The 22,154-nt window shown below is 48.2% G+C and overlaps 1 protein-coding gene across 1 annotated transcript in view; it reads right to left on the bottom strand.

Moving 5' to 3' along the window:
- Positions 1 to 3,485: 3,485 nt before the first annotated feature.
- Positions 3,486 to 22,154, bottom strand: part of CASKIN2 (CASK interacting protein 2) — a 119,272-nt gene continuing 100,603 nt past the window's right edge. The window contains exons 14-20 of the mRNA XM_056863891.1: positions 21,381 to 21,475; positions 18,178 to 18,288; positions 17,845 to 17,946; positions 15,716 to 15,854; positions 6,830 to 8,992; positions 4,530 to 4,848; positions 3,486 to 3,623 (exon numbers count right to left, since the gene is read on the bottom strand). Coding sequence (XP_056719869.1) covers positions 3,527 to 3,623; positions 4,530 to 4,848; positions 6,830 to 8,992; positions 15,716 to 15,854; positions 17,845 to 17,946; positions 18,178 to 18,288; positions 21,381 to 21,475 — 3,026 coding nt within the window. The 3' untranslated portion in view covers positions 3,486 to 3,526. The remainder of the gene's footprint in view (positions 3,624 to 4,529; positions 4,849 to 6,829; positions 8,993 to 15,715; positions 15,855 to 17,844; positions 17,947 to 18,177; positions 18,289 to 21,380; positions 21,476 to 22,154) is intronic.

Raw genomic sequence — 22,154 nt, 5'->3', positions numbered from 1 at the left:
GTGGGAAGACAATTTTGTTATTTAGACTATTCTTTGTCTCTTGGCTCCAGTTGGGGTGGCCTCTTCTTGGACATGGATGCAACTGCAGAGCTCATTTGCATAAGATGTATGCAAGGCAGAGCTTGCATAATTGGCTTCTCAGGAGGAGGTGTGTGGGGCTGGTGAAGAGGAAGCAAAGATTTGTTAGTTAACTTGTGGAACTCCCTGCCCCCAGGATGTGGTGATGGCTGCCAGCTTGGACAGCTTTAAGAGGGGAGTGGACATTTTCAAGGAGGAGGGCTAGTCAGGGCTACTAGTCAAAATAACTACTAGTCACGATGCATACCTATTCTCTCCAAGATCAGAGGAGCATGCCCATTATATTAGGTGCTGTGGGACACAGGCAGGACAATGCTGCTGCAGTTGTCTTGTTTGTGGGCTTCCTAGAAGCACCTGGTTGGCCACTGTGTGAACAGACTGCTGGACTTGATGGACTTTGGTCTCATCCAGCATGGCCTTTCTTGTGTTCTTATTTGAGGGGCTTCCAAGAGTACCCTCATAGCCACTTCTTATTTGTGGTTCTCCTCCCAACTATGCAATATTGGCCAATATTGTGGTGTGGGTCAGCTTCCTCTCTTCTGCAAAATAGCTCCCTCCCAATAGCTTCTTGATTTTTGTTTTTTCTTCCTTCTGACTGGCAAGGGCTTGTGGAAGGGGGGGAGATAAAATAATCTATGTGGACAATTAGAATCGTTTGGGATGATGAGCTTTTTATTGCACTACCTCACATTGCTGGGCTGGATAGTTAGGACTGATTTTCATTGTGCGCACATAGTTGTTGTCAGCCATTAATAAAGTACACCAGGAAGTAGGTGGGGCTGATACTTCCCACCCTGACTTTTATACATGCAGGCACTTCACATTTGATGAGATGCATATGTATTTTATACTGCAATCACCATACCCTAGTACAACCTGTACAGTGAAAACGGACTTTTAGTGGTTTCCAAAAAACAACTTTTCAGCTCCTTCCTGGAGAGGTAACAGCTGTGTTAATGTAAAACAAAGAAACATGCACATCCTGAATTGGAACTGATGGAAAAGAGGAGGCTAAAGAAGTTGAGCGCAAGCATCAAAAGGGGAAAATGGTCCCCGGTGTTTAATACAATTAAGTTGCAACTGATGTTAGTGGAATACAAGAACTCAAGATTAAAACTAACGGGCCAGATGGTTTGCAGACGTGGCCAAGGTTGGTTATACACCTTCGCATCCATACATAATTTACACAGCATACAATATCTTTTACAATAAAGAGCGAGTTCTTAAAAAATAAGCATTCTCAGAAACAACAAAAATAGGCTGGATTTCCCTCATTAGTGATAACAAGAACAGCATTTTACTGCACCCAAGTGGCTCAGACAAACATTATTCCATCCAAGACCTTAAAGTACAACAGAACTCTGGTTAGTAAATATATAACAAACCACACTTTAAAAATATATACATTTCTTTTTTAAAAACTTTTTTACAGTTTTATTGACAGTGGGAAAAAAAGGACTTATCCCAAGTCAGCGAGTGTGAAATTCAAAACCTCCTTTTTAAAAAAAGGCTTCTTTGAACCTTTTTATAAAGTGCCACTGGTTGCAGCGATTTTTAAAAAATTATCCTTGTTGACTCTCGCTATCAGCCCCAGAGCATGACAAATCCACTGGATGCTACAGAGCCAAGGACAGTAAAAAAAAAAAAAAGAGAGAGAGAGAGAGAGAAACTATCTGCACCAAAGCTGTGTTAGTAGGCTCTGTCGTAGCTCTAAAATGCAACCAGGCCTTATTGCTTTTGCCTTTCCCTGTCTGAATTTAATCTCTTCCCAGGCTAATGCCAATGCTAGCAACCTCCAATCCATAATCCATTAAAAACATTTTTTTTAAAAAAATCCTGCACTGAGACTCTCTGCAGAAGTCTAATGATACCAGGATCAGGTGCTCTAATTCTAAACACTCACCTTGCTCTGCTTGCCTCTGCTGTTGGCCCTGTGCATTGTCCTACTCTCATTTGACTTTTCCATTCTAAACATAGTTCCTTCGTCCTTTCGATTTCATTCACAGCACCTGGCACACAAGTAACAATTGTACAGTTTTGTTTTCCCTTCTCTTGCTTGGTCGTGTCAGGCCAGCTTGGTACCCTCTTAGGCTTATTTAAACATATGGCCTATAGATGCACAAGCTCTTCCTCTTCAATGCAGAACACCACGAAGGAAGTGGTTTGTCACATGGCTGCTGCTGGGACTGTCCGCTTCATCCCATTTTGAGAGGAGCAATGGGGGGCAGAGATTGGCTCACTATGGCCAAGGAGCTCAATTAACCTGTTGCTGAAGAGTTAGGATCTTAGGAGACAACTATGTCAGTTGCCCAAGCTCTGCCAGTGTTCATTTTATGAAAAGGCAGTGTCCCTTTTTGCTGTCATATATGTTCCCTGTAGGGCAAAGGACAGTGGAGAAGAGCATTTGCAGTGGGGCGGGTGGGGGGGAGTCACTTTTTCATATATATGGCTACAACGGAGAGTGATTTGGAATGGTAGGCATCCCTTTACAATCTTTGCCACAAGAGGGTGCTATATACACTATAACACTAATCAGCATTTCCCTCCCAGATACTACAGAAAGGGAGGGGGGAGTGGAAGACCTCTCCCTTCCCACTGCATGCACGATGAACAAGTCCAAAGTATTTGGGAAAGAAAGAAGGTCAAGTAGCTTTCAGTTCCCCTGAAAAGCTTGTTATTGAAATGTCGAGCCCAGTTTGCTCCTCTGAGAGCTTTGAGTCTGACCAGCTGCTTTTGGAAGGAGAGGCAACGGGGGAACTATGGGTGGTGGGGGGGAGGATTTCAATCCACCCAGATTACACGGTACTTCTCCTAGTGATATGCTGAAAAAAAGCAGCAAGGGCTTGCCTTGCTCTGTAACGTGCCAGGTTACCAATCTTATTCCGCGTTGGCAACTGAGGGCAGTGGTCCTCATTGAGGGCCCGGTCCCCTTGCTGCTGTTGCCACCCAAGGTGTGACATATTATTGGCAACCTGTAAATGACGAAAGGCAGGAATGGAGGTGAGAAGTGGAGATGTTTGGGGTATTGCACTGGGAAGAGGCCAGAGGCTCAGCCAAGGCTCTCTGCCATGGACCTTTCCTCGACAGCAAGTCCAAGCGGCAGGCCTTCAAGTCAGCTCCTTTGTGGCAGTTCAGAGCCATGAAATTGCCTGGCCTGGAAAGGCTTCTGGTAGATGTAGGGAAAGGAAGTTGGCATGCAGCCAGTGCTCACGGACCCGTCTTGCTTCAGCCCCATCTCAGAGATGTGGGTCTCAGAGTGTCAGTGGTTGACGGTGCTTGGCCTAGGCAAGACACTGTTCCTCCCTCTCCACCGTGGGGGTGAGCAAGATGGCAAAGTGCAGGAAACGGAGATCAGAAGTAGTTGCAGGGCCACCTACTCAAGGCTGTCCATCAGTCAAGCACAGCACGGTAGCAGGAGGAACCTGCAGCCCTGGAGAGGAGGTTGCCTTCAGTCCAACATGGCATCCAGCTGTTCGGCTAGATCATCAAACATGTTGCTGATGTCTTCAAGGATGTTCTTGGTAGAGTGTGCTGTGCTGTAGTGTCTGGAAGGGGTAAAGGCAGGAGACGTAGTCAGTTGAGCTGCGGGGACTCTGACTGTACTGGTCAGGTTCCCATGTAAACGTTTAGCTGAGACGTACTTCCCACTACGTAGCCTGTACTCCACCATGGATGTCATAAGACACAGTCCAAATGTACACATGGTGGGTGTGGATTTTCAAATATATTTTTCCCCTTTAAAAGCACTGAGTGGTCCCACTTATATATATATATATATATATTAGGTGCTGTGGAACACAGGCAGGACGGTGCTGCTGCAGTTGTCTTGTTTGTGGGCTTCCTAGAGGCACCTGGTTGGCCACTGCGCGAACAGACTGCTGGACTTGATGGGCCTTGGTCTGATCCAGCATGGCCTTTCTTATGTTCTTATGCTTTGCTTAAAGAGAAAACCCCACACTCGAATATTTTATGCTTTTAACCCTACTTTTTTATGCTTTTAACCTCAAATACTAAACATGCAAAAGCAACCTAAATGCTAACTAAAACAGCAATCAAAACGATGCGTATATAAGGCAACAGGCTGCAGTCCCATCCTGATGATACACGTGTGCAACCGCTGGGCCAATGTCTAAGCACAGCCTTGTGAAATAATCTGCAATCATCACCGTCGTCTGGCGGCTACACATGTGCAACCCCAGCTGCTGGCTCTGGCTGGGGCATCGCTTACGGAATGCTTGCAACTCCCCAGGCATCTAGAATTACACGTGTAAGAGCATGCTTGTGCAGGGTCCCTATGTCGGAATCATGTACGCGTGTGCAATCCTAGCAACCGTGCCTGTGTGTTTTGTATTTGAATTTTTGAGCCTGAGAACAAAAGGGAGGTTTGCTGAGGGTACAGACCCCTTGCTTGCTCCTCCTCCCCCCACCACCATGTCCAAGCTCAGACGTACCTCTGTGCATCTTCTGTGCTGATCTTCTTTTCAGCAGACACCAAGGATGAGCTGGTCTGTTCCAGTCTTTGCTGAACCTGAGTCATGTCTGGAGATGTGTTCAAAGGCCTGGTTGAAAGGGGCACCCCAAAATTCAAGGCTGCCTTGCTACCCAGCCCCAATTTCGTGGGGTAGGGTCCTGTCACTTCTGACACCATTTCAGTGGCTGCCCAGGGGGCGACGGTGTTGCGGGAGTTCTGCAGGACTTGCTGGTAGATAGTTTTTGGCCCTGAAAATACCAGCTTGGTAGAAGCGATGGACGTGTGCTTGGCCGAGGCATCTGAAAGGGGAAAAAAACAACAACAGGCGGTGAAGTAACAACAACCTAACTCACGTGCCCAGTATGCAATCCAACTGCAGCATACATCAACTGCAGCCTTCCCGGCTATCTCCTTCTCAGAGCTGTTCCGCACTTCCACAGAAACAACCGTCCAAATGTCAGAACCCCACAAGCAAGGTGTCTGCATTAGGTTTGATCCCCTCAGCTTTTCTGCTGGTGCTATTTTACTAGCGTTGTAAGCTGCCTTGTGGTGAGAGATAAGACGAGATCACAATGTTTTAATGAATAAAAATCCTGCCTGTTTCCTTTCCTCATTGCAGCACCAACCTGTGTGGCTTTTCTCCTAAATGGGTGCCACGACCCCCCCAGCCTAGCATTTGGGGGAAGGGCCAAAACGGGTCCCTTTTCCCTCTTGCCTCAACAGACTAGCTGACCGCCTTGGCTGGGATAACAGGCCCTAACCTGGAAGTGCCATCCTTTTGGCAGAATTCGGCAAGGGGTCAAGGGTGGCTGGGGAGAGCCTCTTGGCCTTGATTTTGTCTTTCCTCACACTGCGCATGTGATACAACTGACTGGGAGTCCTGAGTACACCTTTACTCCCTATCCCTCCTGTCACCTTTGGAATCTGTGTATTTTGGCCTTCTTTAAGCTCAGATTGCAATTCTCCCTCTCTTTGTTTCAGGGGTCAGCTAGTTAATTATGCTTATGATGAACACATCCCCTGGTGCAGGTTATTAGACCTTGGCGAGCCCTCTTTTTATAACCCTTCTGTGCAAACAGTGTAAGAGCTACCTTGACCAAAGCCTCCAGTGGCTTATTCTTGCTGGGAGACCCAAGGGCTTTTGGATCCAAGCAAGTGTTTCCATGGATGGAGGGATTTCCATCTGGAGGAGGACTGTCTCGCCTCTCCCCTCCTCCTGCTGCTCCAAATGCTCCCAGAGGGACAGGCGATTCCCCCCCCTCCCTGGAACAGCACTTTGGGGGCATTTTGAGCTGCAGCAGGAAGGCAGGAGCCAACAGTCATGCTCTGCAAACAGAAACCCTTCCATCTGCAGAAATGCTCCAGTGGATTCCAAACTCTGGCCTAGGATATTTGCCAGCTCTTGTGAATGGGGTGGATCTTGCTGCTCATCCACTGCAAGGAAGTTGTTTTTGTTCAACCAGCGCCATCTGCTCTCTGCTCTGTCTCCTGCTTGGGACGGAAACTATTCAGCCTCTTGGGGCTCCTTGCAAATGGTGACTAGAGCAGCCTCGGCAGCTGAAAAGCCCTCCCTGCTCTCCTTCACTGCCTGCCAAATTAGTCCCGTCTTCCCCTTCTATCGCCTGCAGCTCTCTTTTCCCCAGCCAGGAAGAACAATGTGGTACAATCCCGGTCCCCTCCCATCTTTCAGTGAGCAACTGGAGGAAGATGGAATAGTACTAGATTGCTTGTTTCTCCCAACAGGAAGAAGAGTTGGTTTTTATATGCCGACTTTCTCTACCACTTAAGGAAGAATCAAACTGGTTTACAGTCACCTTCCCTTCCCCTCCCCACAACAGACAACCTGTGAGGTAGGTGGGGCTGAGAGAACTCTAAAACAGCTGTGACTAGCACAAGGTCACCCAGCTGGCTTCATGCGTAGGAGTAGGGAAACCAACCTGGTTCACCAGATTAGCATCTGCCACTCATGCAGAGGAGTCGGGAATCACACCCAGTTCTCCAGATTAGAGTCCACCACTCCAACCCACCACTCTTAACTACTACACCATGCTGGCTCTCACACCACGCTAGCTGTAGCATCACTAAAGTGTCTTTTTGGGGGGGGGGGTTGGGGAGAAGGCTGCCCTTCTTTAAATGTTTCTGACTTTTACCAAAAGCCCTGTGGTAGCTGCCCTGCCTTGGAGTTCACATTTTTCTACTCATCTACCCACTCCGAGCCAACGACCGGTTTCCTGAGGCTAACAGGCAAATGGACGAGTTACATCGTTGAAACCCGCCTACCCGTCCCTGGGGCTGGCGGCCTCAGCTGGACCGCTCTTCCCTGTCTCTCCGTCTGCAGCGGCGTGGGGCTGGTTGGTTTCAAAGAGACGGGGGGCTTCTTGATCCCCCTTTCCAGAGAAAGGATGCTTCGCTCTATTTCCGCAATCTGCAACTCCATGCTGTCGTCGTCGAAAGCGTCCCCAGTGGACGGCAGCTCTGTCGCATGCAAGGTCGGCCCGCTGATGCTCACTGCCTGAGCCTGCGCATATTGCGGTGCCGGAGCGGCAGGGGCATCGACCCCAAAAGCCTTCAGCACGTTCTGGAGGGGCTCCCTCTCTTTGCACCGGGGCCTGCGCTTCACTGTGTCGGATTCGGTGAGGTTGAACTCTGGCACCAGGGTCTCTTTCGCTGGGTCTCCTGGTTCCTTCCCACCGGACTGAGCTTGGGCGGAATCAGAGTCTGGCATGGCGGCATCCATCTTTAGCTGCCCAGCAGGCTTTGGTCGCTGCTTGATGGTCAGGTTGCCTTCTTCTGCAAAGGGAATGCACTCGCTGGAGCTGTTTTGGGAAGAGCAGGGAGATTTGGCCTGGCCCTCTGTCCCCGCCCGGGCCTCCTCCTCACTATCCGACTGGATGTCCTCGTGGCTCTGTGGCAAAGCGTCAGTCACGGTGACAGTGGGCTCGCTAAATGTTCGCCTCCTGGAAAGGTTGCTTTCAAAGAGCTGGCTTCTGCCGCCAGCAGCTTCAGGGCTGCCGGGGTCCCCTTCAGTGGCATTGTGTAGGCCTGCCACCTCTTCCTCAGAACCCGTGGGGTTCGGAGACTGAAGAGTTTTACTCGGGCTCTCCTCAGTTGTGGGTCCCTCAAGTACGGCTGATACACTTAAAGGACAGCCTGCATCATCAAGATGATCTCCTCCGTGTTGGGAAGGGGAAGACCCTTTCTGTGGCTCTAAGCCTTGTTCATACTCAGCGTCCACAGCCTGTGCACTAGAGACAGAGCTGAGACGTTTCGGAGGAGGGGGCGGAGGGCCTTTCCTTCTAGCACGGATGGCAAAGGACTGGCTGCGTGAGACCTTGGCGTCTGAGGGTGACTGGGCCCGTGGCACATGGCTCCGTCCAGGTCGTCTGGTCAGGGTAGCGTAAGAGCCCACCGAGCTAGTGGGTGGCTCCTCCTCCTCAGGTTCCCCATCGCTCAACGCATAGCGGTTCAAGCTGTGTGAGCGTTTCTTATGCTTCGGTCCCTCACCATTTTGTGGCTCCCTGCAGGTGCTGGAAGCAGCAGGCTTTGGGGGCACGTGAGGTGGCTCGGTGCCCCCACAGTGGGAATGGAGATAGGAGAAAGCTTTCTGAGCTGTCGATTGCAGGGCGGTCCTCTGAGCACAGCCATGATCTGGAGTCTTGGTCTGCTCCGGAACGGAAGGTGAATGAGGTTGCTGGGCCTTCATCGACACGTGGGGATACATGAAGACGTATGGGGCAGTTCCCTTGTTGGTTGTGTGGGGTGATGTGCAGGGAGATGTGGCTAAAAGTGGATTTGGTGGCTCTGCTGGAACTATATGAGGTAGGAAGTCCCCTTTCAGGGCACTGGGTCTCTGGTACTGATCCATCCCCTCAGGCAGATTTCTCTCCCTCAAGGGACTTCCTGTACAACCATTGGAATAGCCATTGACTCCATCTGGGCAATTGAGCTGTGGAATAAATGTCCCATAGCTTTCTGGGCTGGGTCGCCCCTGGGAGTTAGTTGAGTTGTCCCCGAGGCGGGTTTGGGTGGAAGAGCGCCCGCCACTGCTACCGCTGCTGCTTTCACCACTGCCCAAGCTCTCCTGGGAGCGGCTTGAGGTGGCGCTTTGGGACAACATGTTCTCCTGTGAGTGCCCTGACCCCCTGGAGCGCACACCAATGCTCTCTTGGCTCCGGGACATGCCCTGAGTGTTCTTGATGGTCAGCGTCTCCTGGCAGCTGTTGGACATGGCTGTCTGGAGCTCGTAGCTCAGCTCGCTGTCCTGGAAAGTGGTCATCTTGGGGGTGTGGGGAGAGTGGCATTCCCCATTCTCAACAGACTCGATGGTAACGATATCTAAGGATCCGGGGATCTTCCGCCTCAGAGTGTTGGCCTCGGCCTGACTCAGGCTCTTGCGGAGATCCGTCAACTTCTTGACAGCCAGCATGATCTTCTTTTGGTGGCCTGCAGGGGGCAAAAGAGAAGCAAAAATTAAACTCACAGGAATTGACAACTTTCCCCCCCTCTCCGTGGCCTTCAACTCTCTGTTATAGCAAAGGACACCATTAAGTCCTGTCTCAGTCTAGTCTAGCCCACCACATTAGAGGTAGAACCTAGGTCCTGGCTATCCCTCATACCCCAGGCCAAAAGAACGTGCACTCTTTTTGCTATACAGGCAATAATCTGCCAGGGAATGAAACAAGGGGACAGCAGAAGGCACAGCTTCATATCCCATTATCCAGAATTTCCAATTCTGCAACCAGAACAAACTGCAAACTGCAACTCGTCATTCTTGGTGAAATGGTTAGTGTCAGACTGGGATCTGGGAGCCCCGGGTTCAGATCCCCCCACTCTACTCTGAAATTAACGGGGTGACCTTTAGCCTATCATGCTCAGTCTTGCCTGCATCACAGAATTATCCTGGGAATAAGGAAGAAGAGTAGGGTTTTATACCCTGATTTTGTCTTCCTTTAAGGAGTCTCAAAGCGGCAATCATCTTCCCTTCCTCTCCCCACAACAGACACCTTGTGAGGTAGGTGGGGCTGAGAGAGTTCAGTGAGAACTGTGACCAGCCCAAGGTCACCTAGCAGCAGGGTTGCCAACCTCCAGGTACTAGATGGAGATCTCCTGCTATTACAATTCATCTCCAGCCAATAGAGATCAGTTCCCCTGGGGAAAATGGCCGCTTTGGCAAATTGGACCCTATGGCACTGAAGTCCCTCCCCTCCCCAAACCCCACCCTCCTCAGGCTCTGCCCCCCAAAACAACCCGCTGGCAACCCTACCCAGCAGGCTTCATGTGGAGGAGAGGGGAAACAAACCCAGTTCACCAGATTAAAGTCCGCCCCTCGTGGAGGAGTGGGGAATCAAACCGGGTTCTCTAGATTAGCGTCCACTGCTCTTAACCACTCCACCACGCTGGGAAGGAGGGGAAGAAACACATCTGTTTATGATACCTTGAGCTTCTTGAATGGAGGATGGGACAAAAATGGAAGGATAAGAGAATGGACGGATAGATAGAACTATGGAAACACAACTTAAGTAATCCTGGTTGCAGAATTTGCTTTCAGGAAGTTGCCTTAAAATGTGACAATGTCCCAGTGTATTTAAGTGTTAGCATTTCTCCATTAAGTGCCCTGTCTCTTGTTCAAAGGGTCTTTCCTCGAAACATCCAAGAGGAAATGTACAAGATGCATGTTCTGCAAAGGACTCTCTCACAATGTTTATAAATGCTAGTTCCTGCATCACTTTGGCCTGGGGGGGGGGGAAGTGAATGGAATCCAAAGAGCAGACCTTGTGCTTATGGAAAGGACTACCTTTTCCAGTGTCCCAAGAGACATCCAGTTGCCCTGGGAATCTGGTAAAAAGTCAAATACTACTAGGGTTTCCATCTCTGGGTTGGGAAATTCCAGATTTTGAGGCAGAGCCATGGCAAGGCAGAGTTTGGGGAGGGGAGGAACCTCAGAGGGGTACAATCCCATAGAACCCACCTTCCAAAGGTGCCATTTTCTCCAGGGGAACTGACCTCTGTAGTCTGGAGATGAACGGCAGCCCTAAATACAACACTAATGATTGCCTCCAAAGGAGGGGCAAGGTCCCCCCTTTCCGCCCTCAGGCACTGAGCTGGCATAAAATTGGTTAGGGGCCTAGCTGGATAACAAGGGGATCCTGCATCTGTTACAAACAACTATGGGACAGGTTCTGGGGGCTCTCTCAGGTTGTGCTGGACACTGGTGAGAACTTTTGGGCTGATCAGTCATCTTGCACAAACATCTTGCATTGCGCAGGGGGTCGGACTAGATGACCCTGGTGGTATCTTCCAACTCTATGATTCTATGCACCTGACTCCCTTGCAACTGTGCACTGCAGCGGGAAATTGGTAATAGTGACCCCCTCCCTCTCCTGGACAGCTGGTTCTAATACTTTCACTATTGAATTACTGATACGTTTCCATAGGACCCCGTAGTTTGAATGCTAGTGGAATCTGGCCCTTGAAAACACATGCCACAAAATATTAAGAACATAAGAAAGGCCCTGCTGGATCAGACCAAGGCCCATCAAGTCCAGCAGTCTGTTCACACAGTGGCCAACCATGTGCCTCTAGGAAGCCACAAACAAGACGACTGGAGCAGCACCATCCTGCCTGTGTTCCACCGCACCCAAAATAATAGGCATGCTCCTCTGGTACTAGAGAGAATAGGTATGCAGCATGACCAGTATCCATTCTAACTAATAGCCATGAATACCCCTCTCCTCCATGAATATGTCCACTCCCATCTTAAAGCCCTCCAAGCTGGCAGCCATCACCATATCCTGGGGCAGGGAGTTCCACAATTTAACTATGCGTTGTGTGAAAAAATACTTCCTTTTATCTGTTTTGAATCTCTCACCCTCCAGCTTTAGCAGATGACCCTGTGTTCCAGTATTATGGGAGAGGGAGAAAAACCTCTCCCTGTCCACTCTCTCCAAACCATGCATAATTTTATAGACCTCTATCATGTCTCCCCTCAGCCGCCTTCTTTCCAAGCTAAACAGCCCTAAGAGTCTTAACCGCTCCCCATAGGACAGTTGCTCTAGTCCCCTAATCATTTTGGTTGCTCTTTTCTGCACCTTCTCAAGCTCTGTAATATCCTTTTTTAGGTGTGGTGACCAGAACTGTACACAGTATGCCAAGTGTGGTCTCACCATAGATTTGTACAAGGGCAGTATGATATCAGCAGTTTTATTCTCTATTCCTCATCTAATTATGGCCAGCATGGAATTTGCCTTTTTTACAGCAGCCGCACACTGGGTTGACATTTTCATTGAGCTATCCACTACCACCCCAAGATCCCTTTCTTGGTCTGTCACTGCCAGCACAGATCCCATCAGTGTATATGTGAAGTTGGGATTTTTTTTGCCCCAATATGCATCACTTTACACTTACTCACATTGAATCTCATTTGCCATTTTAATGCCCATTCTTCCAGTATGCAGAGATCCTTCTGGAGCTCTTCACAGTCCAATTTTGTTTTAACCACCCTAAATAATTTGGTGTCATCTGCAAACTTGGCTACTTCACTGTTTAACCCCCAACTCCAGGTCACTGATGAACAGGTTGAAAAGCACCGGTCCCAACACACATCCCTGAGGCATCCCACTGCTCACATCCCACCATTGTGAGAACTGACCATTGATTCCTACTCTCTGCTTCCTATTTTTCAGCCAGCTCTCAATCCATAAGAGGACTCCCATGACTATGAAGTTTGCTTAGCAGTCTTTGGTGGGGGACTTTGTAAAAAGCTTTTTGGAAATCCAAATACACAATATCCACAGGCTCATTCCTGTCCATATGCTTATTGATGCTTTCAAAAACACTAATAGGTTAGTGAGACAGGACCTACCCTTACAGAAGCCAGGTTGGGTTTTGCCCAGCAGACCTTGCCCTTCTATATGCTTGACCATTCGATCTTTAATAATGCTTTCCACTAATTTACCCGGAACAGACGTTAAGCTAACTGGCCTGTAATTTCCTGGGTCCCCCCTGGAACCTTTTTTATAAATGGGTGTTACATTGGCCATTCTCCAGTCCTCTGGTACAGAGGCTGATCGAAGGGACATATTACATATCTTTGTTAGAAGTTCAGCAATTTCCCATTTGAGTTCTTGAAGAGCTGTAAGATGAATACTATCTGGTCCCTGTGACTTGTTAGTTTACAGTTTGTCTAGATGTTCTAGGACTTCCTGCCTTGTTACCACTATTTGCCTCAGTTCCTCATTTTCCCCTCTCTAAAATCTCTGTTCAGGAGAAGGAATCTGCCCTGTATCTTCAACAGTGAAGACAGATGAGAAGAATTCATTTAGTTTTTCAGCAATCGCTTTATCCTCCCTTAGAGTTCCTTTACTCCCATTATCATCCAATGGTCCAACCGCTTCCCTAGCTGGTTTCCTACTCCTAATATACTTAAATAATTTCTTATTGTTTGTTTTGATGTGTTTAGCAATATGCCCCTCAAAATCTTTTTTTGCATCTCTAATTATCTGCATGCATTTCCTTTGTGCAAGTTTGTGTTTGCTTCTGTTCGGCTCGTTTGGGCAAACCTTCCAGGCTCTGAAGGAAGACTTTTTTTCTCTAATTGCTTCCTTCACCTTACCCATTAGCCATGGTGGTGACCTCTTGGACTTATTACTACCTTTCCTGACCTGCGGTATACAAGCTAGCTGAGCCTCTAGTAATGTGGACTTGAGTAACCCCCAAGCCTTTTCAAGAGCTTTAACCCTCCTAACTGTTCCTTTCAACTTCCTCTTTACCAGTTTTCTCATTTTAGAGAAGTTCCCTCTTTTAAAGGCAAAAGTAATTGTATGAGATTTCCCAGTCACTTTCCCACTTGCATATAAATTAAATTTGATGCCATTGTGATCACTATTGCTCAACTACATCCACATCCCGCACTAAGTCACCGGCAGCACCACAGAGTATTAAATCCAGGATTGCCTCCCCTCTGGTTGGGTCTATGACCAACTGTTCGAGGGCACAGTCATTTAGGATGTCTAAACATTTTATCTCTTTGGCTTGACTGGAGCATTCATTTATCCAATCAATATGACGGAAGTTGAAGTCTCCCATTATTACTACTTCATTACCTTTACATGCTTCCCTAATTTCATTCTCCATCTCAAGATCACCCTGAGCCATTTGGTCAGGGGGCCGACAGAACGTCCCCAGTACTAAATCTCCTTTGGGGCCTGGAATTGTCACCCATAAGGATTCTGTGGCTGAGTCTGCCCTTTTTATGGTCTCTAGCTTATTAGACACTATGCCTTCCTTGATATATATAGCAACACCCCCTCCAATACGGCCTTCCCTGTCATTTCTATACAGCTTGTAACCAGGGATAACTGTATCCCACTGGTTCTCTCTCCTCCACCAGGTTTCTGTAATGCTCACAATATCTATGTTTTCTCTTAAAACCATGCACTCTAATTCCCCCATTTTTGCTTGGAGGCTTCTAGCATTAGCATAGAAACACCTCCACACTGTTTCTCTCTTTCGACTTGACTGACATGTGCCTTTGGACATCTTTAAGTGGCTATCCATAATTTTTTTCCCATTCCCTTTCAAGTCTAAGTAATTCCTATGTGGGCAATCTGAAGCAATTTTCCCTTTGTCCGTATGCACTGAATTTGCCCGAACCGGATGCTTCTCAGCTCCTGTTGGCTTTTCCCCCAGGTTCAGGTTAAAAGCTGCTCTGCCACCCTTTTTATATTACGTGCCAGCAGTCTGGTTCCATCCTGGTTCAAGTGGAGCCCATCCCTTTTGTATCGGCCCGGCTTGTCCCAAAATGTTGCCCAGTTCCTTACAAATCTAAAGCCCTCTTCCCTGCACCACCGCCTCATCCACGCATTGAGACTCACCAACTGTGCCTGCCTAGCTGGTCTTGCACGTGGAACAGGTAGCATTTCTGAGAAAGCTACCTTGGAGGTCCTGGCTTTTAGTCTCCTGCCTAGCAACCTAAATTTGGATTCCAAGACCTCTGGACTACATTTCCCCATGTCGTTGGTGCCAACATACACCACATCCACTGGCTCCTCCCCAGCACTATCTACCAGACTACCTATATGACGGGTAATGTCCGCAACCTTCGCACCAGGCAACAACCCCACTTTACAAGGTAACAATCAAGTTTTCAGGCAGCAATCAACCTTAATCACCCACTGGCACAGCAATCACAACCCTCTCCCAGCAAACCTCAATTAAATTCTCAGTTTAGTTAGGCTTCCCAGCGTTTTAAAAAAGGCAAAGTTTAAACTCACCCCTGCCTGTAGTCCCCAGCTCAGCTGAATCAAAATGCATTAGTCCAGGGGTGTCAAACACATTTGTTACGAGGGCCGGATATAAAAGTTACTTGGTCGGGCCAGGCCATGCCTCACCAGCCCAGTTTGGGACTGGTGTGTGTGGCTGGCCTTGGCTGTATTGCGGGCTGGATAAGAGCGCTCAAGGGGCCAGATCCGGCCCCTGGGCCATATGTTTGACATCCCTGCGTTAGTCCTTTGGGTGCCATAGGAGTGTTGTTTTAGCATACTAATACAATTGCCCCTTTGGACTGTGCCCTAGAATAAAGTGCTTAATGTAGAAGCACTACAATCATAAAGCAGTCTCCTAAAAGGACTTGGGAGATCAAGCACCTTGGGTTGGATTAGTTTATTCATCCATCCATGGATGACCAAGGGACAATTTACGGAGCCGTTATATCATTCATTATTAACCCCTGCCTGCTGAGTTGTAGTGCAATGATGCAAACTTCGGTCATTTATGCATGGCTGTTTTCTCATGGTCACCCTGCTGACTACTTCGGAGCTTTGCTTTGATTATGCTTGCATTATCCGACTGTCAGAGGCCGCCTCGCTCTCCCCACACGTTTCCGCGCTTTTCTGAATGCTGGCTAAGCACAAATTCAGAAAATTGTGGGGAGAGCGAGGCAACCTCTGACAGTTGGAAAATGCAAGCATAATCAAAGCAAAGCCCTGAAATAGTCGGTTGGGTAACCGCGAGGAAACAGCCATGCATAAATGACCTTCCTTTTAGATGCAGAGTACCAGCAACACAGATAACAGCTATGTTTGCAAGGGATGGGTTTGAAACATGCAACCGGAAAGTCAAAGGTCCACAATATACTTGTCATCATGTATTTCCCTGCTCTGTCCTCACCGAGCTTGTTAATGCCAATCTCCTGCAAATCCTCCCAGGTCAGATCTGTCACTATGCTGATGGAGTCGTAGCCGTTGCTCACCAGCTTCTTGTGATACTGGGGAAGTCCAATGGCACTCAGCCATTCCATCAGGTCGTCCTGGAAAACAGTCCAAGCATAATGAGCCCTTAAGATTCCACACTAAGGAAAAGTATCTTAATGCTAGGGAGGGAAATTTCTAAATTCAGCCCCCTACTCACATAGCTTACATTAACTGCTGAAAATATCATTGGCTGGAGAAAGACATGAGCAGTCCCTGCGAAATACACAAGCTGCTGTGCCTTCTGAGATTTGGAAGGAGTAGGGGAAATCTGGGCAAAGATTGTTAGCTATAGAATCATAGCGCTGGAAGGGACCACCAGGGTCATCTAGTCCAACCCCCTGCACAATGCCGGAAATTCCAAAATACCCCCCCAGTGACCCCCCAACCTCCATGCCCAGAAGATGGCCAAGGTGCCCTCCCTCTCATGATCTGCCTAAGGACATAGAATCAGAATTGCTGACAGATGGCCATCTAGCCTTTGCTTAAAAACCTCCAGGGAAGGATAGCTCACCACCTCCTGAGGAAGCCTGTTCCACTGAGGAACCGCTCTGTTAGAAAATTCTTCCTAATGTCTAGACGGAAAAACTCTTTTGATTTAATTTCAACCTGTCGGTTCTGGTCCGACCTTCTGGAGCAACAGAGAACAACTCTGCACCACCCTCTATATGACAGCTCTTCAAGTACTTGAAGATGGTTATCATATCCCCTCTCAGTCTTCTCCTCTTCAGGCTAAACATATCCAGCTCCTTCAACCTTTCCTCATAGGACTTGGTCTCCATCTTTGTTGCCCTCCTCTGGACACGTTCCAGCTTGTCTATGTCCTTTTTAAATTTTGGTGCCCAAAACTGAACTCAATACTCTAGATGAGGTCTAACCAGAGCAGAGTAAAGTGATACTATCACTTCGCGTGATCTGGACACTATACTTCTGTCGATGCAGCCCAACATCTGCTTTGTGGTATTCTGTTGTTTATTATAATATTCAGAATGATGAGTCAGCAAGGTGTATAGGTTAGAGTACTAGACAAGCACAGGGGAAGCCCAGATTCAAATGCCTGCTCAAGCATGAAGGTTGGTGGGTGCCTCTGGCTCGTCACTCTCTTTCAGCCTAACGTTCCTAAATAAATACCTGTTGTAAGGATAAAATGGAAAAAAGTAGAGAGAGAGATATGCTGCCCTGAGCACACAGGGCAGCATATCGAATAAGATAGGCAGCAATTAATATTGCAATTTCAAGGAAATTTGTGTGCTTTACATTCCTTATTGTGAATACGTTCTCAATCACTTTGGTAAACCATTATTGCTTCCACCTCACAGATGGGAATCTGAGACAAGGTAATAGACTAAGCCAAGGCAAGATAATAATAACTCCACAGTGAGGTGGGCCTCAAGCCTAGGTCATCCAAGTCCAATGTTGTAAAAACGAAAGGTAGTGTTGCCAACCTCCAGGTACTAGCTGGAGATCTCCTGCTATTACAACTGATCTCCAGCCGATAGAGATCGGTTCGCCTGGAGAAAAGGGCCACTTTGGCAATTGGACTCTAAGGCATTGAAGTCCCTCCCCAAACCCCGCCCTCCTCAGGCTCTGCCCCGAAAATCTCCAGGTATTTCCCAGCCTGGAGCTGGCAACCCTAACGAAAGGGCCTCACTGGCAAGCATTGTGCAGTCACAAGCGGATTTGCTCAAGAACCCTGTAAACCTTTCTGCAATCCCACAAAGTCTGCAAAGGCCCTTCCAAAGCCGTGGAGACGGGACCATCCTTAGGGTTGCCCGGTCCCTCTTCGCCACCGGTGGGAGGTTTTTGGGGTGGAGCCTGAGGAGTGTAGGGTTTGGGGAGGGGAGGGACTTCAATGCCATAGAGTCCAATGGCCAAAGTGGCCATTTTCTCCTGGTGAACTGATCTCTTATCGCCTGGAAATAATTCGTAATAGCAGGAGCTCTCCAGCTAGTACCTGGAGGTTGGCAACCCTAACCATCCTTCAGGCATGCAAGCAGCTATGTAGCCGATGGGGTTCCTGTTTAGGTTTTTGCGATCCATACTACTCACAGGGATGTAATTTGGAAGCCATTCGGCAATGCTGAGCTGCCCGATTTCCGTGGAGATTTTCTTCCTGTGGCCTGGCTTTGTCACCCCAATGGCTGTGAGATCCTGGAAGAAAGAATGGCACGGGCACCTTCATTAATCCTCCACCACAACCAGTGGGTATACATCCTAAGTGGGCAGGGGTGCTTAGGAAGCTCTATGAAGTGCATATTCTGCGACGCATCCATGGGAAAAGAAGCAGACATGGAGAGATCAAGGTGTGGTTGGCTGAATGCTGTGGTTCCTTCTATTATGACTCTACAGTGGCTTCCAGCCCTTCGGTTTTTCCTGCCTTACCTCCGGAGTCATGCGGCTGATAGTCGGCACGTCATAGCCTGAATTCAGGAAGTTGGCTGTGTAGCACTCCAGCTGGAATTCGCTCAGCCAATTGTAAATAGCTTCAGCATCCTGGGAAGGGAAGACAGAAATCCCTTTTGAAGACCGGGACTGGTAGATGCGGAGAGGGAAAGATTCCCGCTGTTGCTTCACAGATTTAAAGGAGAGTCTGGCAGACAAAAGGAATTCCCCCACTAGGATTTTCATTCGCACAGCGTCTTATGTGAACTGAACCTGTGGAAAGCAGCTGTAGGTGCTTAAACTAAGCATACATAGGCACCTTGCACAGGTAGCAGCCCTGTTTAAATGAGAAGCTCTGCATGTATGGGGTGAGCTATTTTATTGTCTTGCTTAAATCATTCCTGATGGAACACTTGAGCTCACATATCCCATAATATCCTTCCATGTTATCATTCAAGTGGGACAAATGCAAAGAACAGTACCTTGGGGCACTTTCTGCTGTTTCTGGGTGCAGTAGACAGGCACCTCGGCCTATACCTTGGTCTCACCAACAGTGTACTTAATAGGGTTGCCAGGTCCCTCTTCGCCATCAGTGGGAGATTTTTAGGGCGGAGCCTGAGGACGGCGGGGTTTGGGGAGAGGAGGAGCTTCGATGCCACAGAGTCCAATTGCCAAAGTGACCATTTTCTCCACGTGAACTGATCTCTATCGGCTGGAGATCAGTTGTAATAGCAGGAGATCTCCAGCTAGTACCTGGAGGTTAGCAACCCCAGTACTTAAAGGAGCCACCAATGGATTTTGTCCGCATTTGGAACCTAGTTAACAATCCTATACTTGGTCTCATAATGAGCTGTAATCTATTGAATTGTATAACCCTCCTCCCACCCGAATATCTGCTCCTGGCATCCCCCTTGTGGCCTGTCTTCACTTGGTTCTTGGGGAGCATGGAACGTGTGGGAAAATAATATGACTTAATATTTAGAGGGTGATTCTCAGCCAGTATTATTTTAAAGCTAGTAGCTAGTCCTGGGAAGTGGAACACAGCCTCTTGGGTCTGCTCTGCTTGTCCAAAAATTTCTGTCCTTTTTCCTAATTACAACAGACCCACCGATATGCAGAACGTCCTCCTCTCTCCCTCTCTTAACAGACCCTTATGCTGAAACTTGTATGCTAAAGAGATGTTGCTGATGCACAGATTAGCATTCAAACCATTTTGCTGTTAATTAATTAAATGAGGCCTGTAAAACATGTGACTCTCCATGCTGAATACAACCCCCTAGCCATGAATTTGTGGCTTTCAGGGGCTTGAAATCTCTCCTGTTTCTCAGTTACAGGCTACAGCAACCAGTGGCAGTCGGAAGGGGGGCATGGGGGGTGCTGTTGGCTGATCTCAGCAATTCCTAGAGCGGACTGGTGTTACTTTTGGGTTCTCCCCAGAAGTGATGTAATGCAGTTGGCTGACAGTGATATTTTTTAAAAAAAATTATCCCACTGGCTGTTAACAGCAGTTGCAGGAAACTGGAGTGGGGTGGGGGCAGAGCTGGAAACTGGCAGCCCTTAAACAGGCAGAAAAAGTGGGCCTACTGAATGAACCCCGGTAGGCCACAATACACATTTGGCTTGGTGGATCTCAAGTTGTGCAGGCCTGGATTGTAATATAAACCTCACAGTACAATGTGAGGTAGGAGAGTATTTAATAAAGACAATGATGTTTCATTTGACACATAAAAGTTAATGGTGGAGTTTAGGGTTGCTAGCTCCGGGTTGGGAAATACCTAGAGATTTTGAGGGTGGAGCCTGAGGAGGGTGGGGTTTGGAGAGGGGAGGGACTTCAATGCCATAGTAATAGTGGGAGATCTCCAGCCACCACCTGGAGGTTGGCAACCCTAGTGGAGTTCCATGACTGGAGTTCCTCTGAAAAGAGTTGAAGGGATCTGGATCAGGGACATGGCAATGGGGTGGGTGGGGGATAACTCTTCTCCACGCCAAAGTTTCCCGTTTGAAAACGCCCCCCTCCCTGTTGTTTTAAATCTCAGCAGGAGAAAAATGAACAGGGAGGTGTGTGTCCTTGTTCACAACTTAAAAGAGCCCAGGGGGATATTTCTGACTAGGGGCATGGTTAAAACGTTCCTTCCTGAATGTGCCAGGAGATTAAAAGGGGGAGGAAGACCCTGCTAATTCTCCTGAACCTCTCAGTGACTTTTGATACCACCTGTCATGGTTGGGGTTGCCAGGTGGATGATTTCCACATTTTCTGCAGACTCACTGGGATCTGCTGGAAGTGTGTGATAGAGCTAAGCATCACCTGCTTATTGGCGGCAACTAAGCCCAAATTTCTGGATGACCTTTCCCAGTGGCTTCATGTAGCTGTTCAAAAGCATGGGGGACAATATGGAAACCTGTGTGACCATGTAGGCCAGAGGCCAAGGGGCAGAGCCGCAGTTCCCCAGCACCACAGAGTAGTGGTGGGTAGGACCAAACCCACCACAAAACATGAGCTCCCGGTCCCAACCCCAAGAGGAGATCCAGAAGGGTACCATGACTAGGGTTGCCAGGTTCCTCCCTCTCAATCAGCAGGAAGTTTTAGGGGGCGGGTTTGAGTGTTAAACCTGAAAGTGACATCATTGCATGCATGTGGCTGCGCACGATCACCACTCAGGAGCAGCTGGGTGGATTGGTGGGCAATTGATTGTGTTTTAAATGCTTTTTAATGTCTCATGTTTTTTTTAATTGTTTACTGTTTTGGGGACCCTGAACTGGGTGGAAAGGAAGCAACCAAATGCTTTAAATAAATAAATAAATAATGGCTCTTTGTAGCAGCTTCTTATGGCCAAAGTGTATGTTTGGAGGTCCAGGCACAGAATTCCAGTACCGTATATACAAGAGCTCTAAATAAACACAGACAAATAGCTAACCTCTTGGAAAACTATCCAAAATGCAGTGGCCAAATCAAGAAGCATCCAGTTCCATACATCCAATTCTATAAAAGTTAGACACACAGACAAGCCTGTTGATTTATTTCCATGGCCTAAAGTGTATCTGACTCAATACTGGATGTCAAACTCTGTACTGGGTAGAGGACAAAGACATCGGAACTGAATTTCCCTGTTCATGGAGAATGATTCCCTCCCTGCCCGCTCCAGCCTGCATTTTCAAACCATTACTTGATCCCTGGCCCGAGTTCTCCCAGCACATCCCAATACCTTCCCCTCTAGGAGCTGCCCTGGCCGTAGGTACTGGTGGGAGAAGATCCTGTCACCGGTGCTGCAGTTGGTGAGGTTCTGGTGAGCCAAAGTCCCTACAGGGAGCCAAAAGAAAGCAGACCCTGAGAACTGGATGCAGCCAGCTGTTGGATGCCGTGGACAGCTATTTTGCCTACCCACAAACCCTGCTGTTGCTACACATCTGTCATATATTTGTGTGGGGGTCGCAAACCTGCCACTTAAATTAAGATTCTCTCTCTCTTCCTCGTCTCAACTTTGCTTTTTGTATGCCAGCCCAAATAGGGAAGAATTGCCTCTCTTCCAAAGGCTTTGATAGAAAGCAAATCCCACTGCCACGGGTAGGACACCAGCACCATGCCCATGCCGTTTCAGATTATGAGTGACTGGTCCCTGCCATGTAAGTAGCAATGTCCTCCCATGGCCATCATAGAATCATAGAGTTGGCAGGGACCACCAGAGTCATCTGGTCCAACCCCCTGCACAGTGCAGGAAATTCCAAACTATCTCCCCACACACACACCCAGTGACCCCTACTCCATGCCCAGAAGATGGCCAAGATGCCCTCCCTCTCATGATCTGCCTGTCATAGAATCAGCATCGCTGACAGATGGCCATCTAGCCTTTGCTTAAAAACCTCCAGGGAAGGAGAGCTCACCACCTCCCGAGGAAGCCTGTTCCACTGAGGAACCGCTCTAACTGTTAGAAAATTCTTCCTAATGTCTAGACGGAAAAACTCTTTTGATTTAATTTCAA

Source organism: Euleptes europaea, chromosome 1, assembly GCF_029931775.1.
Source record: "Euleptes europaea isolate rEulEur1 chromosome 1, rEulEur1.hap1, whole genome shotgun sequence".
NCBI classification, from domain to species: Eukaryota; Metazoa; Chordata; class Lepidosauria; order Squamata; family Sphaerodactylidae; genus Euleptes; species Euleptes europaea.
Note: the sequence above shows the minus strand (reverse complement) of the source record. Positions and strands in the feature narration are given on the sequence as shown.